The sequence below is a fragment of the Telmatherina bonti genome (genome assembly GCF_933228915.1).
Source record: "Telmatherina bonti genome assembly, chromosome: 19".
NCBI lineage: Eukaryota > Metazoa > Chordata > Actinopteri > Atheriniformes > Telmatherinidae > Telmatherina > Telmatherina bonti.
Genome location: NC_136617.1, coordinates 19,831,807 through 19,850,425, shown reverse-complemented (window position 1 = coordinate 19,850,425; position 18,619 = coordinate 19,831,807). Strand labels below are relative to the sequence as shown.

Genomic DNA, 18,619 nt, shown 5'->3' with positions numbered 1-18,619 from the left:
ATCACTTTTCTTCATGGGTTCGTCTGAAAAGAATGGTGGGATGGCTTCTTAGGTTCAGGAGCTTGCTTTTGGATCTTGCAAAAAGAAGAAAGCAGCTGAAGATTACCCTCTCTCAGTCTGACCTGGATGAAAGGCAGCAAGAAACTGAACTACAAGAAGAGATGAAAACTGTCAAGGGTCAGATTGCAAGAGGTCCCCTTATGCTTGAGGAGTTTGATGCAGCTGAGACAGCAATTATCACTTATTGTCAGAGAAAGAGGTATCCTGATGAAGTGAAAGGCTTGCAGAAAAGGGAAGGTGTGAAAAGAAGCAGTCATCTTTTCAAGCTAGATCCTGTATTGGAGGATGGTATTCTTAGAGTAGGAGGAAGACTGGAAAGAGCATCTCTGCCAGATGAGGCTAGACATCCTGCTATACTGGCTAAAGATCTCCATGTTTCAGATCTTATTTTGTATTATATCCACCAGATAACAGGACATGGAGGACGTAATCATATGCTATCCATGTTGCGGCAAAGATTTTGGATTCCAGGTGCTAGTGTTGCCATAAGAAGAATACTATCAAAATGTATTGTTTGTCGCAGATTACATGCTGCTCCAGGACAGCAACAAATGGCAGACCTTCCTGAGGATAGAGTTTTCCCTGATGAACCTCCATTTTCTCGAGTGGGGGTGGATTGCTTTGGGCCTTTTGAGGTCAAGAGAGGAAGAATTACAGTGAAGAAATATGGAGTGATATTTACATGTTTGGCTATAAGAGCTGTACATCTTGAAGTGCTGTCTTCTTTAGACACAGATTCTTTTGTTAATGCTTTGAGACGTTTCATTGCAAGGCGTGGACAAGTGATTGAGATGCGCTCAGACAATGGTACAAACTTTGTTGGAGCTGAGCGTGAGCTGAAAGAAGCGATAATGAAATGGAATCATGCTCAAATTAACGATGTTCTTCTTCAAAAGGGAATCAGGTGGATTTTCAATCCCCCCACAGGGTCCCACCATGGTGGAGTGTGGGAGAGATTGATAAGATCTGTGCGTAAGGTGCTAAATTCCATACTGAAGGTTCAGATTCTTGACGAGGAAGGTCTCCATACTGTTTTATGTGAGGCAGAGGCTATTATCAATAGTCGCCCCATAACGAAGGCATCTACGGATCCTCACGACTTAGAAGCACTAACTCCAAACCATCTGCTGCTACTCAAGTCCAAACCATTGTTACCACCAGGAGTGTTTGAGAAGGATGATTTATATGCCTGACGACGATGGAAGCAAGCACAGTATATGTCGAATCTGTTCTGGAAGCGCTGGGTAAAGGAGTACTTGCCTCAACTGCAGGAGCGTCAGAAATGGCAGACCACCAGACGTAATTTCATTCCAGGGGGCATTGTTGCTATTGTGGATGACTCTGCTCCTCGAAACTCATGGATGATTGGAAAGGTGATTCAGGTGGTTCATGATAAAAAGGGACTTGTGCGACAAGTTCACATTAAGACCAAAACAAACTACCTGGACAGACCTATCACGAAGGTCTGTCTTCTTCAAGAAGCAGAGGACTCATGAGAGTATGTACTCAAGCAGATGTTGAGATATTGTGTTGATGTGGACATTTGCTTACATGGAAGGACTTGGATGTAAACTTTCACAGATTTGATTAATGGGTCTGTATTATCTATTTATGTATGTAGTTATTTGATCATGAAATGTTACTTTGTTAATGAGTTTGTCTCCTACATGTTATAGTGATGTAATTAATCTGTAGAATAATTAGGGGCCGGAATGTAGGAGCCATAGTATAAATCATGAATGTCTGCGAATATGCTGATGTGTGCAGGCTTGATTGGCACTTGGGTGGAGGGTGTCACTTTGGGTGTGAACGCACACATTACAAATAGTTGTACTCACCTGAGCGCATCGTTTTGGCTGTGAGAATGCAGAAGTGGGGTGAGCTCGGGAGTGAACTTTTTGTTGACCACAGTTAGATGTTTTTGCTCTGCATATTGTTTGTACATTGTAATTTATTTAAAGTAATTATAAAAATAAACAAACGCAATAAGGAGAACATACATCTTTGCGCGTCATCAATATCTCCCGTGTTTAGCCTGCAGCGGCTAAGTAGATAATGGCGTTGGACATTTAGCCGCAATAGGGCCCGTCTTCAAAATAATCTCAGTTCTAACTCAGTGTCATAAGAGAAGAAATGAATAAGATGAAAAAGCTGAAAAATGAATATAACAAAAGAAAAGAGTTGAAATTATGGGCGTGTAATGAAACACACGTACACAACTACCATGTGTCACATTAGGTTCCCCCTTCCTACCGTTCTGTCACACAGAACCCACTGCTAAACTGCGATAAAACTGGTGTGTGACACTCAAATTAAAAAGGGGCTACAATTATGACACTCTCATGGCGTGCTCTTAATTAGTACATCTTCATTTTAATTAATAAAACCTGTCAGCCTGACAGTTATCAATAATTTAAAGCAGACAGGTCGATGGAGCATCAAAATTGATGGCCATAATTAGAAATAATGCGGTGAGAGAGGGAAGGATTGCGGGGGCACAAACTCTGCAGGGCTGGGTTTGTTTTTTTTACTACGTTAGACTTGAAAAGCATGTCACCTCCCTGTTGTGTCACAATGTCTTTGCCCCAAACCAAAACTTTGTCTGGGTCACGATGGCAGTATAAACACTACATTATGCAGGAGGTGCTGAACAATTAGATTTGCAAACCTGGGAATTTTCTACTCACAATCTGTGTTTTATGACATGTGTGTTTAGTCCAGAGCACAAAAGCATAAAACTAACATTGGCAGAAGAAAAAAACAGATAGAAATGAGGCCACAAAGGAAAGGCAAAACTTTATATAAAATAATTTGCTTATTTATTTGGCAGAAATGGCTGACTTGCTTTATAAAAAGGAACTAGTAGTTGGTTAATGAAGACAAAGAATTGAAGTCTTTCTACGGTCAAATGAGTTCCCATATTTGTCAATCATTCTGCTGGTCATATTTCAGTTATCTGGTTCAATACACAACGTGACATAAATCCAGCATGTTCTCTTATCTGTGACAAAGTTAAGACATTTGTTGAATTCAGTAATTGAAAAACAACTATTTTGCTTCTTCTTTCTTTTTTTTTTTTTATATAAAAAGGTAACTGCTGTGATGACACATTGACAAAATAACAAACGTGATTAAGGGCAAAACCAAGTAAAGACCAGAACAACACCAGTAACATAAAATCTCTAAAATTACAGTAAAGCATACATGTGGGTGTCTTTGTTTATTTAAGAGAATCCAGCGAAGGATCAACAGCAAATGCAATTTTAGCAACGCTGTTTATTCCAAAAAAGATGCATCATGTATGATAAGATTAGATTGAAATGGTAATATGATACATCAGCCTCTCATAACAATTGTCTTATCTGTTGTGTAATCTAAAAGTGGAGTCTTATCGCTGGGCTTCCACTTGTTTTAGTGAATGTCAGCCTTGTCGTTTGGGTTTGAAAGGCTCCCGTTCGCGAACACTGACACGAAGTTACTTTACATTCTGTAGCTCAATGGCTGTACTTGTCACACCTCTCTTTTCGTTGATGTACTCCAACTAAATTAGGCTCTGTACATCACCAGGTGGTAATTTATAGAATTTACAACTTCTATTTCTGTCCAATTCCACTTGACTTTAAAAGATGGCGGTGGGGGTGGTCTCAAAAGAGGAGTCTGCCCGCTAAATTTACGGGTCAGTCTAGATAAAGTTATTAACTTTTAATCAAGTGGACGCTCAGTGAAAGATGTACCTTCATCTGCTAATTAGCGTTTCTGTTTGGACACAATCTGAGACACTTGACACAGTCATCAATTAGTACCATCTCTTATGTGCCGTAGATGACCATAATGCACATCCATCAATGGAATCAATAAGAGCTTTCCTTTTCATGCAGCAGCCTGGACCATCAGTCCATTAAAGCTGCGGGCCCGTGGAGGGGTCTGCAGATGCCACTGACACATAAAGACGGGCTCTCAGGCCCTACACTATGCATTATAGATAGTCGGAATGAAGGATTGAACACTAAACTACCTTATAAAACAAAAACAGCAATGTAGGGCAAATTAGCATGTTTGTGGCATTTTCTGGAAGGCTCATCTGTTGCTTTGAACATCGGCGCTGTCACATTGACTCATTTAGTCACGCTCCCCTGACAGTCAAGAGTGTTCAGACTCCAGAGGAGATGCATTATGTTTATTTACGACATCAATAACTGCAAATAGATTTTTGCTGATGGCTTCAAAATGAATGCTGGACATAATGAGAGGGCTCCTCCACCACTAGTCATCAGCAGCGAGCGCCTTTACTGTAGATTATACTAATTAGATAAACACCACACATGGAGGCACTAATGTCCTCAGATTTTTCCTATTCTTCATAAGTTATGATGGAATTAGCTAGCCAGATGTACGCCTGTTAATTAGCAATTTCTCTAAAGTTTCTGGCTTTTAAGACAATGTAAACCCTGGATGGAGATCACATTAATTATACACACACACACACATTGTGCCTATGAACACTTACCAAGGTGCAATACTTTGGCAAAAGATCACAGTGAATTTATTCACTAATCTATGGTTTAACACTCTCCCACTCAGACCAATAGTCTTTTAATTAAAAGACCCAATTTGCATACAAATATCAACTTGGCTCACTCTGGCAGCATCACAAGTTGTTGTTTTCTTAGGAGCTTGTTGACTGAGCTGCTTGACCGACTCAATCTGGGCCACAAGTATTGCCGAAGAAGGAAGGCTTTGCCTTTGATTAGTCTGTGCTTGATAAATCTGAAGTTAAACAATAGGGTAGGATGGATCCATTAACGCTCAACTGTGTCTAAGATCAGAGTTTCAGCATCAGCTTAGGTGGCTTTCAAGCACTGAACAAACGTACTTCCAATGATTACAGATAAACAGAACCCAATTAAACGCCTTGCTTCAAGGTTTTTGTCAATAGCACCAACTTTCAGACAGAGTTGGAAGACCTTTACTCCATTTGACTACTGAGGAGAACTCATGTTATCAAATACTTGAAAAAGAAACTCAAAGAACAAAAGAGCAGGGCTGATAATATATTGATTCCTGTGATAGTTAGCAACCTTGAAGAGGACTATATAATACCACTCTGATGTAAGCACATTTATACTGGTTGCCTAACATTGACAATAATTTGAAGAGATTACTGAACTCTTTTTGAAACATGACAACATGTGGTTGCCTTCCAGAGAGGCTGTTGTTCGAAAAGCCAACCCAAAGTTGTTATCGGGAGTTGCTCTCATGATTTATCCTGTGACATCAAACTCTGGCTAATAGTGGCCTGAAAACTAAACACATAACACTTTTGGTCTGACTCTGCACCATTACAACCCCAACAGAGTAGGTGCTAAAAAAAAAAAAAAAAAAAGTCTATTCAGCCCGGGAAGATCCCGGTGAAAACACCTACAAACCAGGAGGAGTGGTGTTAGGATAGTTGCTTGTGGAAAAGGTCCAAAAGGCTTTGTTTGCATAACAGCAACTATGATGAAGCCTTTCTGAGATCAGGTCAGTCTGACTAATCACATGCATCTATAGAAATCCCTTCCTTCCAACCTCAGCTTAGATTAATCTTTCAGATTTTCTGACTCGCTCTACTACTTTGCAAAGCGTCTATCATACCTGCGTTAGAAAGAAAAGGTGTGTGGCCTCATGTACAAACGCTGAACACATAAAAATGTTCCATGTGCCACGCTCCTCGCACATGTTGGGATCTTCAAAAATAACTGTGTGCAATTCTGCAAACTGACAAAAACATTTTGAACCTGCCATGAGGACGTGTACTCAATGCACCCCCCTTCTCATTTGAAAGAGACTATATTTACAGTATTGACGTCTGTGTCTATTATTTTATTTAGTCATCCAATAAAATCCCTTTAAATAAAAAAAGTGGCTTTTTGGGTGGAAAATTGTTATCCTATATGATTTTAATTAATTCATGTTAATTTAATCACAACGTCTTTAATTAATTACATTAATTTATGTTTTTAAATCCCACCCCTACTAATCTCCCCAAGTTTCTCTTGGATTCCAGCTCAGCGTTGGTCTGGATGAGGTCAGACTTGTGCCTTCCTCCTGAAACTGCAGCGCTACACTGATGTGCAGCTTTCCTTATTTTTACATTAACTTAGATTTTTTGATGCTTCATATAATCTGCTGGGTGGTATTGTGTGCAGGTTCAGGTGGTCTTGCTCACAAGTCAGGTGGGATGTATCAAGTAAACATGCACAGGAACAAGCGTAAGCTCAGGTTAATGGTATCTGAATGTTTTTGGGCATACGTAATTTCCCATTTATAATCGTACGCCATCTTTCAGTATGAAAGCTGCAGTACTTCAAATGAGCCCCCAGGTCATTATTAAGGTGTTGATCACTGCTTTATAGTCAACAACATATCAAAAGGACTAATTTACATTGTGTAAAGGTTTGGTAAATTCTCAAGCACAATGTTCACACTCATTTCATTCTAATGTGGTATTCTAATTTTTTTCCCCTTTACTATTTGTTTGCCTTAATAAGAAAGTAATAAAAGCAGCTTCCTTCTCACAACACAGCCTGCTGAAGTCATTATCATAAATCACACAACATTTCGAACATAGGGGCCAGTTATGGCTCAAAAAACAGGAATGCTCAGTTGCAAATGTTTGGCAATGTCCATTTCACAAAATTACCAGCAAATGTCTTATTTTTAGCCATGTGTAGTTAAACGTCAGAATACTTAAATATTTGACTCAGCACAGTGGTTCAGTCATGTGTGTTGTTGTGTGGGGAAGATGAGGGAGATGGAAAGAGCTACACAGAGACAGATTATGGGAGCTGTCTTTTCAGATGGTAATCTCATGGTTTCTCGACTCCACTGGCATCCAAACCAGAAAAACAGTTTTCTTTGGCAAACCCACAGCGCTTGCCTCACTCTATTCCTTACTTTTTTTTCACTACTCACTCCTTTTGGAATCCACAATGTTCCCTTGCACACAGCCCGTCCACCCCTCCTTACTCTTATTGTGAAATGTAAATGCACTCCTTCGCCACAGACGGTAACAAGAAGGAGTAGACCTAACAGTTGCATCCGCGGTCCAAGAGGCGGGAAATGACTACAGAGGCGAGCAAAACCATGAGCAAAGGGGAAAAACATGCAGAATATGAGACATGCCACTTTATTAAAAGAAATGATAATTTGACGGTTCCTCTGGGCCCCTTTGTGTAACTGGCGTTGCTCCATGTCTGACTTGGCTGTTGCACCGTGCTCCAAGAGCGAAGCACATGGTTGGCTCGGCATGCTGAACTGCCTGCTCTGCAGACACACTGATCAACAATACAAATAAAAATAACAAATTGTTTTGTTTTGGCATCAAAGTTGGCTCTAAAGCAAAAAACACTCACCCAGCCCCAACACACTCTTGTATCAGTTTACAACAATGAAAAATCGTGTTCTGTGCCATAATTAAAATATGCCAGCGTTGAGCTTTTATATTGAATAAAAAAAGAATAAAAACTTTAAAAAACAAGACCACAGAGGGCCACAGAGGAATCAAGTCACTGAACGAAATGTAAGTAAGTTGGGGTCACAACGGAGAAGGAGTGCAAGCAGCTGGTAGTCTGAAAAAGGGGAGGATTTAAACCCTCAGAAGTGTTGTTTTGAAGTTTTGCAATAATAAGCAAAGCCCTCTTTAGATTTCCCCTTCAACTACGGTTATACTTCACTTCCCCTGCTAGCAATTAGTCTCTAGAATGTTATTTGTCAAAAGGCAAACCACTCGTTTCCACAAGTCTGCCCCAGCAGCTCTTGTTACAATTGACCGTTTCCTGCAGGGAGAAAACATAAGCCATTAAAGCAAGGAGCAGGCCCAGCAGCCGGCTAAGACCACAGTCTGATACTTCAGCATTACACAAAATCAAATGTGGCATAAACTAATCAGAACTTGCTGTAGAGAGTGTATCCCACTGTACAGCAGATTAAAAGAGGGAAAAAAGTTTCATTAAAGGAAATAATTTCTTTGGGTTTTTGAAAGTTTAAGCAAAGCAAAAGAAAAAACAAACAAACAGGTCAATCATTTAATGACCCTAATTGATTTCCAGAGAAAGATCTACCAAAATGCAAGCACAATAGTGTGGAGTAAACAAATATTCGATAGAGGAATGAGAGATGGACCAGCTGACAGAGTCGTGAAATGTTGCAACACAAAACCCCCTAAGGTCTAACACGTATGTAGCACACTGTCATTTATCCTCTAGTTTTTGCAATGATTGCAGACGAAGTACTTTACTGGCTGCCACTAAGGTAAGAAACCCATTGTATTCTGGGTTGCAAGATCTGGCGAGCCATCAAACAGCCAGACATTTTCTCGGTAAATCACCAGCAGAGAGGGAATTTTTCAGAGAGCAATTAACAACCTCAAGGTCAGACTTCTCTGGAGAGTTGGTGATGTAAAAAAGAAAGAAATCCTCAAGCCTCTTCTCTCTGTTATCTTTACTCTCTCCTTTACCGTCTTTTCCTCCACTACATACATGTATACATCCCTCACTCACCCCTTTCCCACAACTCCTGCAGCTCCCTTTCCTCTGAGCATGTTGTTTCCCCCTTGTCTATATTACAGATAAACCTTGCTTTGTGGTCAGGGGCGACACCATTTCTCCCCCAGCACTGAAAGAAAGCTGAAAATCGGCTGCAGGTGTGCAGGGGATGAGAGCCATGGATCTTAATCTTGTGGCAATAACGATGCTGTGAGCTGAAGAGGTCACTAAAGGGATCTTGAAGCGCTCAGTCATACTCCTACGACGTGGCGACAATGAACTTTTTGCGTTCTTGATTGTACAAGAACACTTTATAAATAAGGCTGAAAATGGATTTTTCTGAAGTCTGGTTTCACATTTACTTTGATTAGCACTAGACAAGCACAATAGATCTTTGGATTTAGAGTACCAGGCTTTAAAGTGCAATACACAAAATAATTAGATGTCAAGTTTCTGTAGTTGGACATTTCATTAACACATAAAAAAGCCAATGATGTTAAAAAGCGATGGACTCAATGAACTTTAGTTTAGAAGACATCTGGAACAAAAAACATGTTAAGAGGGGAGGTCAGTGAAGCTTTTAACATCTACAAAAACCCAAAGAAACACTGATTTCTAATCTATAATAATGACACTTGATTATGGAGAAAAGGAGAGTTTTGCTACAGGTTTACTTACTTCCAACCCCTGTGTCCTGCTTCCCTCCAAACTGTGACAATCTAAAAAAATTTAAGAACTTTCATTAATTCATTAATTTCGGTCAGGTGTGTTGGAGCATGCAGACAACAAAAAGCTGCAGGATTCTGGCCCTTGAAGACTGGAAGTTGACACCTTGTACACCCATACTAGCCACATGAATTGGAAGTAAAGTCGTGGCCCGTTGCAGCAAATTAAACTCACTTCATTGAGTGAATGTCAGCAGGTGCGAGCACTGCTACAAGAACAAAATACAAACATAAATCCCAAGACTGCAGAAACTTATTGCTGCACAACGTCCACTTTCAGTCCTTGCCAATCAATGAGCTGGAAGTTCTCCTGCTTTGTTCTTGATGAGGGATCAGTCAGCAGATATGTCTCTAGCAAGCAGTTGTGGTCACTCTGTGGGACACTTATAAGGTCATTTCCAAACATTATGCCAATCATTTTCAAGTCAGAAGAATTATTTGCACGAGGTGTGTGTGTGTGTGTGTGATAACTGCCAATCTTTCCAGAAGTGGACATCCCACCAAATCCAACAGGTAACACACGCAAGAGAAACTGAAGAGACTAGACAAGCATTAATAGGTACCCTGTTAAGTTGACAGAAGCACAAATAGAAATAAATGAATAAATGTGGCTTGTTTGCAAAAGTTGTCAGGATCAAACAGCTAAAGTTTGCAAAGTTGCATCTGAACAAACCACAATCCTCATGAGACAATGTCCTTTAGACCAGTGAGACCAAACAGGCTTTGTCAAAATGCGCAGCAGTATATTTGGTAAAAACCAAACAGCTTGTCAGCAAAAGCACATGCCATTTAGGGGTGAAAATCTGGACTTATCTTGCGACCAAAGACTGGCAATTTGCAGCTACTGCTATGAACTCCTCTGTGTACTCCATTCTAGAGTCTAATGTGAGGCTATTTGTCCAACAGCCAAAAAATGGCTGAAATTGTGTTATGGAACAGGACAACAATCCCCTGCACAGCGGCAAATCTACAACAGATAGGCTGGGGGAAAAAACAGAAAATAAGGTGTAGCAATGGTCCAGTCAGAGTCCTGACCTCCACTTGACAGAAATACTGTGATGGGACCTTAAAAGAGCTGTGCTTGAATGAATGCCTGTAAACCTCATTGAACTGAAGCAACACTGTAAAGAAGAGTGGTTATGTGTATTTCTATAATCTTGAGAGCGATTAAGGATAAATATATTTTTTTTATTTATATTTTTATTGTTATTATAACTTCCTGAAATTGAAAAAGATGAACTTTTTTCATATAAATGGATGCTGAGTTAACACAGTAAAACCCAAATGACATCATTTTTTTTTTTGTATTTTTTATACAGACTAAAATCCACTTAAAAGTTTGTGTTTTTATGGATGTGTGTCACACTTTTTGAAAGGTTTGAGTTCTCTCATTTGTTGCACGAACATTATTGGACGCAAGTTAAATTATAGGTTACGGGATCCTCTTCGCGGGCATCTTGCTGTTAAAATAGTTTCATTAGGGGCATAAATAAGGAGTTGGCTTGCAAAGCGTCCATCTCTAAGCTGAGGCAACAAGCTGAACTTGGCCCAGCTCACAAATAATCAATAAGCCATCCACTATGACTATATAAATATCAATATTATTGCAATCCATATGCAAGAAGGCAATTACGGCGGGACAGGTGCACAACTTCTGTCTAATCCATGTGATAGATTAAATTAAAACCAAGACTTTTCCTCTTAATGGGCAACAAGAAGGGGTCGAATCAATCAGCAAATAACCATTAAATTTAAGCAATAGCTCAGGATGTAGTGATGAAGCTGCAGACATTACTGTACTTTTCAGCAAGTTACCATCGATTGAACTCCTCCAGCTGCAAGTGATAAACAGTGCTGTTCAATAACATTGCTCTGTTTTACAGGATATTCATGTTTTACATTTAATAGTAAAGAATGTTTGTTTTTTTCTTTATATAACGGTACTTCATTTCTGCGCAAGACTGCTTATTAATGTAAGACTGTCCCGATGTGGACTGGGTTCAGTTGCTGATAATGCTCACCAGCTAAAAATAATATTTGTGTATGTAGTGTGCCGAGAGCCACTGAGTGAGTGAAGGGACAGCTAATGCAACATCATGCAATAATTGTTCCCAGTTGTAAAAGAATCTGTGGTGCAAATTGCAGGATCAAACCGGTTATGAACCATAATTACATGGAAGCATGGCCTTCATGGTTTCCTGCACAGATTTTAAGCATATTAGAGTGATCCATGCTGGCTATAAGGAGGCGGTTGTCAATAAGTTCAAAGTGCCTTTGCTGGGAAACAGGAAAGACATTCAGGAGGGTAAACAATGAGAATTACCATGCTAGATGGAACTTGAAGCCTTGAATCTGACTTGCACTTTTACAATTCAGAAAACCACCAGGGACACTTCATTAAAGTAACCACACACGATCGTTTCTGCAATTTACAGCAAAATAATGGGATTGTTCCAAAAGCGAGATTCTTAATACAACTATTTTTTATTCTTATTATTATCATTCTTAATAATCTACTTAATTCTTAATATTCATCACAAGTTAAAAAAAAAAAGAAAAAAGGCGTAATCTAAACTAAACTAAAGATCAGCATAAGTGATGTTCAGTATATCAAGAGGGATGCAATGTGACTAAATGTGTATGTAATTGATTAAAAGTGGATACCTGTCAAATAATATTGTAATCAATGTGCTGCCAAAATTGCTTCCAGGGTAAAATGAAAAATAGGATGTCAACACACATAAATACTATGTCCCATTTGTGAGATGACATATCTGTGTCATAAACTCTCTGTGAACTTTGCATATATGAATTTGTGCCAAACTCCCTCTAGGAGGAGAATCAGACACTCACTGTCAGGGAATTGTCATGATTACACAGACAAACACACACGCTCTAACACACAGGGTCCTACCTGGCATGTGGGACATCGATGCTGGAGGAAACCACTTTGCGTTTCTGCTCGAGCAGCGACACTGATCGGGTATCGGGGTCACGGCTAACACGCTTGCCATCCACTAACCGCTGCTCCTCCGCTGCTTCTGGGCTAAGGCAACCGCCCTCCACCTTATGGCTGTCTGCGGCTCCATTGCTGAAGCTCTGCTGTGAGGAGACGGAAAAAGTCATTAAGTTAACATCCAGAAAAAGCATCCCACAAAAACACAGCACGACACAAGAACGGTTGAAATATTGTGCACAATATGGACACAATGAACATTATAGGCCCAGAGTAATGAATGTGTCAAGTAACATTAATAAGATAAAGAACTAAGTGGAAGAAGTAGTAGGTTCATTAGGGCTTTGACGATATGCTTTTGTCCCGATTCCATTCAAGTCTGATTTTTTGGGTGCTGATTCAGTTTAACATGCGGTTCTCACAATTCTTCAATATTGCTCATTTTTGTAGATTAAAAACAAAATAAATGTACAAAACTTTTTTTTTTTGCTCGTCATTTTTCTTGAGTTCTATTAGCAAAAAACAACACAGTAGCCAATCATCATTCTGCTGCTATAATGCCCAAGAAGACAAGTAAAAAGATCAACAAAAACAATAAAAATGACAACAATTTTAATAGAGATTATTTTTTATTTGTTGGAAAAAAAAAAGGGTTTTATTTTAACAAAAAAAATCTATTTTAAAATTGTGAAGCAAAAAAAAAAAAAAAATCCAGATTTCCGATATTTCCATTCCATTTTCTCACCCCTAATGTTCATCTGTCTAATGTCAAAGATTTTTACACATTTTCAGGGACACCTTTAACCCTGTATAGGGCACTCAATGAACTACCTTGAAATTAGAAATTTTAATTTAAAATTGTCCTTCTGAAATGTACTACAACCTCCACTCTGATGTTACATCAACAAAAAAAAAAGTTTCATGCTGAATATGAAAGAAAACAAAGTGATCAAAAATAGCCACTTGCCCCATAAAGGGTTAATAAAGATATTTAAATGAGGTTTGTATCCTAAATACTAAAAATACTTTGTTATTTTTTTTCAAATGAGGAGGGAAAGTATGATTTTAGAAAGATTTCCAGATTCTTTGGCTAAAATGGTCTTATCTAAACATTCTGAATAAACCCAAAAATGCACAGTGGTCAGTTACAAAACAGAGATGTTTTTCTTGGCTCTTGTAGATGCTGGCATTATGAGGTTTTCCACAAAAAAAAAAATAAAAATACAGTTTTCTCATGAGCAAAAAATAGACCAAACTTTTCACAAACACGGCCATTTGTGATACAATGCACAGCCTAATTACAGCCTAATATTTTTATCCTTATCTAAAAGGACTGTAACATGATTAATCCTAACTCTAGAAAGCACTATTAACTGAATTTTTGAGATTTAAAAAAAAATTGTTCAGGCAAGTCTCAAAATTATCCTCAATGCTTTGTGATGCACAAAACGCCGTGTGAAAATAGAGGCTCGAGTAAAACAACAGGACAGATAAAACCCGCCTGGGGAAGATTAACCGTTTTGCGTATCATGAGTCCTGCTTGAACAAATCCAAGAGCAATTCATTCCTTTCACCAGGCTTATGAATTATGACATCTAACACAGCCAGGGAAGAGAGGATCATGCCAAATCGGTGCTGAAATCTAAGTTTCATATGTCAGAGCTGGATATGTGTGTATGTGTGTGTGTGCATGTAAGCCAGTGTATAAAACAAACCTGAGTGTTCCTGCTATCTTCTCTTCATTTGGGCTGAGGCTAAATGTAGAAACCGTCGTATGATCACACAAGTCAAAAGTCATGATAGACTGTCATAAACCTCCATCAGTCTGCGCTCCTGCTGCTTATAATAAACACAGTCAGTCATACATGGCACAGTCTATATATGACTGACTGAACACTCAAGTTTCAGAATCTAATTTCTCAGGTTTCAATAAAATGCTTGCATGTTCCTACAGCACACGCTTGAAATACGTTATCATTTCAAACGAAACTCTCTCTTTCTGATTCTGTGATGCCAGTAAGTTGCAACTGCTTTATTCATGTGAGGAAAATAACCATTGTAGGGAGATTATCTGTGACATTTTTTTCCCAAAAGAGCCCAGATGCTTCACATGTCTTTCTACAGTCCAATCACCCACAGAAAAGAAACAAAACATTATGAAATGCCATGGAGGGATCTAGATGACAAACCAGAGGACATTAAAAGCACATACTGGGCAACTTGTTCGCCATTCAAAGCAATAAAGTTGACACATTAGGATAAAAAAAATAAATAAATAAAAAAAATTAAAAAAAAACTGTCATTTTTGTACTTGGCTGCAAAAAAGTTCAAACTAGTTATTTTTCAGTAATCTGTTGGGATTATAAACAACTATAAAAGTATTCTGAGAGCATAAACTTCTGCCAAGCAGCTGATTTCCAACCATACTACGAAGAATCTTTTTTAAAAATTATTTTGTTCAAAGCTCTGTTCAGATCACTCCCGAAATTTAATGAACTCTAGGTTAGATTTCAATAAGATGACCAATATTTATATTACACAGGGTAGAACTAAAGTTTGGATGCACAAGATATGGAGATGGAATATTCTGAATCAGTTCACAAATGCAAAAAGTCTATTATTATTGCATTCATTCAAAGGAACACAACAGTAGAAACTTGGAAAAAGTGAAAATGAAGCATCAGGAGAATCTAACAAACATTCTCTCCATGCAGGCCTATAATAAATAACATATACATATCACTACAATTTAGCAGTACATATATTTAGCAAGACTAAAATTTACAACATGGAATCATTTAGAACAGCACGGTAGCTGTAACGCATGCCACATGAAAACCAAATGTTAAGTACACCTTATGTAGTGTAAAAGGAATATCCATCAATAATAATTATAAAGGCATCTGAATAGGTATTTAATTTAATCCTAAATGTTCCAAGAGACTCCCACCACTGGGCTCTGAGCAACTCTTCACTTGAAATACTTCAGTCCTAATGTTTTGGAAAGGAAGATAAACTACACCCAAAAATGTTTTTTTAAAAAAAGGTTTAGTGTTATTTTGCTCATTAGCAACTAATATTACACATTAAGAGGATGCACATGAGTTCAATGTCAACAAAAACAATGATTATCTAAATATGTGTTGGTTACTCAAGTGTGTGGGGTAAATAGCCTGTGTAACACATATATAAACACACATACACACTTCCTTCAGCCTTAAAAATTACTCATACATTTCCACAAGGGGTTTAGTCATCCAAACTTGACCCTCAGCTAATTGTGCCTCATGTTGATGTTGCTTCACCCACCAATAGGGAGAGCCGGTGCTGGGATCTGAGCTTCAGAACAAAGAGTCACTCAGCCTCTGTCAACAACCTTGCTTCATTCACTCCAGCGTCGGCGTATGAGTACAGAGAACAACCAGCCCAATAACAGCAAAAGTCCTGCATTTCTCTAAGCACCATTATATTCTCTTCTGCATAGGTTTTAAAATTCCTATTTGTATGAACCAACATGTCAACAAGTGGCATTCTGATCCCTCCCCGCAAAAAAAAAGAAAAGGGGGACATTCATTTACAGAACTGGGCAATGTGCCAGGCATCCAGATTCTTTCTTGCATGCCACCCGTTGCCAATCTGGGGGTGCCCACTTTGTTAGCTACTGCTACAGCTGCTCCTCAAACGGGGCAGGACAGCGTGCTCTCACAAACAACCCCCCCCCCCCCCCCCCCCCCCCACACCCAGATCTAGTCAGATCTTTCAAAAACACACCAGCAGAGACAAAAAGAAGGACTCACATCTATGCTTTACTATACTCATGCACACAAAAAGCTACACGGTTGCACATGTGAATTTACACACACACCAAACTCCTCCTCCTCATTTTATGGCTTGTTTTCGACATCGCTGGGAATTGAGCCGTGCTGAAAGAGACTTGACCATTGTGCCAGCACACTACACACTGCTGCACTAGTCCAGCCTGCACGGAGTGGGGGTACGGGGGCTTTTGTGAGTGCAGTACTGCATATGCACATGTAGAAATAATTTAACAATTGTCTAGCTCTTGATGAGTGATATTTAAAAAGACGGTTAACGTTTTCATGTAAGATTTACAAGCACATTTGACATAAAAGTGTAATTTGAGTGTTGCGGTTGTAAAAAGAAACCTAAACACAGTTGCTCTTGCATGTGTGGAGAGAGAAAAAATGACCACAGCTTTCTTTGTGATTACATAAATAGCAAACAAGTTAGTTAATCTAGGACACAAAAACAAAACACACACCTGATCATGGGGACGTAAATAATTCCAAATCAGTTAATTAAAAGCTGTTATTCAGTCTCAAGTGTTTTTAAGTCCCCCCTTCATTTTAGAACACGCACTTCCCCATCACAAAAATACAGTGTTATCATCCAAGGGTAGGACAGCTTGTTCTATTCAGTCTTTATCCATGAGCCATTGTAACTTGTTTAGGGACTATTTGTTTGGTCCTTATTAGTCCCACAACACGCCCCAAAATGTATGCATTATTAAAACTTAGTATCTCCCCTGTGATGCCACAGGAAGCCCACATGATCTATTTTTAAGTAACAGTGGTCTTCCTAAAGCATAAAAAAAAAATTCACATGCAGCCATTCAGTTTTCAGCTTTTGACAGCCGCTCAATGAATTAAACGACCCCTTTGCTGTGGATTATTTGACTGCAGACATGCAAGTTAAGGCTTGATGCACAAAAATGAAGTATTACAAATATTGATATGTGAACCTGATGTGCAAAAATCGCGGGCAATCTCTTCACGTCGGTCCGAAACCCTGCAGTCAGAGCGTGTTTGTTTGCTTCATCTTTCCCACCCTCCAGCCTACATAAACATTGCGCAGGCCCTATCAAGCCCTTTGTCCTACATATTTGTTGTCGTCAAATGTTATGACAGCCTGTTATTCGATTAAATACGCAACCAAATCGACTTCATGTATATGAGGACATATGCATGTTTTGTCCAAGCCGGTTCATTTTGCAGAAAGAGGCAACATAAGCGGCGGCGCCGTTTTACCCGCTCCGTGCAGGAAACGGTTAAACGCTGCAAAACACCGCACAACAAAAACAGTGAAGCGCAGTCTGCCGGCTGGGGCCCTCTGCGCTCAAACACACACCTTCAGGCTGGACTTGAGCGGTCCTTTGGCTGCAGAGTGGTTGGAGCCGGCGGCTAGCTCCTCCTCGGTGAACTCCTTGAGGCTGCCGTCTTGCATTAACACGGTGTAAACGCTGCGCCGGGCTCCTGCGGCTGAGGCGTCCCTGTTTTCCTGCTTGACAGCCTGGACCACTCCTGTCACCGGGACACCGTCCCCCGTCGGACTCGGCGCATAAACGCGGCTGCCGAGGATGGACCGCTTCACCAGGCGCCTCGTATGCATGTCTGTAAACGTGTCGCTGAATTCAGAGACGGAGAACCGGCGAGCTTAAATCATCAAACGTCGAATTACAACCGGTGGACGGCGCCGTGAAAAACACAAAACCGCAGCGGGTAAGCTACGCGCTGCAAAAGCCCCGACAAAATGTTAGAAAGTGGCAACATACTCAGGGGGCAGAAAAAAAGAGAGGGGGAAATAACTCAGAAAAACGTCCTGAATGCACCGAAAAGTGAAGAACTTTGATTTAGCACCCAAATAGAGCCGGCGACGATTCATTCGCCGCTACACCACCTCTGCACATCCAACCGGTTACCAATCTTCCTCCGTTCGACCTGTTTGTTTTCCCCACTGCTCCCTGCGAGCTGAAGGGGCGGCGGGAAAACGCGGACAACGAGCCGCCTTCAGGGACCGAGACGCCAAACGTACACGATTGAACAAAATGGCGACTTGTCAAAGAAGAAAACGGCTTTGGCGCAGATAAGCAGCTTCAAATGCGCCACATAAGTTGTTTTCGCTGTTTTAAATAGAACCCAAAGTCAAATTAAATCGTGAAAATGATTTAGAAATGCGACCTATAGGCCGCTCCAGTTCCATGTGCAGTGACATCCGGTCCGTTGTCTGCTCCGACCACGCGGAGCCTCTACCGGCGGAATGCTGCCTGTAAACGTGCGGTCTGAGGCGGGCTGCTATTGGACAGCTCAGCACACGCCTCCACAAGCCGCCGCCCCCCCCCCCCCCCCCCCCCCCCCTCCCTCCACTCCCCCTTCTCCACCGAAGGAGGGTAATGCAACTGTGGAGGACGCTTCATTCAAAACAATGACGCAACGACGGATAGGAAACAAGGAGGGAGGAGGGTTATGGCAGAAGGAAAAAGAGGGAAAAGATTGAATTTAGGCTAAAGAAAAGAAAACTTCAACCAGAAAGAGAAACTTTAGGCCTTAACCCAG

The 18,619-nt window shown here is 40.1% G+C and overlaps 1 protein-coding gene across 1 annotated transcript in view; it reads right to left on the bottom strand.

The window, feature by feature from the left end:
- Nucleotides 1-17,675, bottom strand: part of znf704 (zinc finger protein 704) — a gene marked incomplete at both ends in the record, with an annotated part of 53,500 nt that extends 35,825 nt beyond the window's left edge. The window contains 2 exons of the mRNA XM_079259157.1: nucleotides 12,225-12,412; nucleotides 17,415-17,675. Coding sequence (XP_079115283.1) covers nucleotides 12,225-12,412; nucleotides 17,415-17,675 — 449 coding nt within the window. The remainder of the gene's footprint in view (nucleotides 1-12,224; nucleotides 12,413-17,414) is intronic.
- Nucleotides 17,676-18,619: the final 944 nt, after the last annotated feature.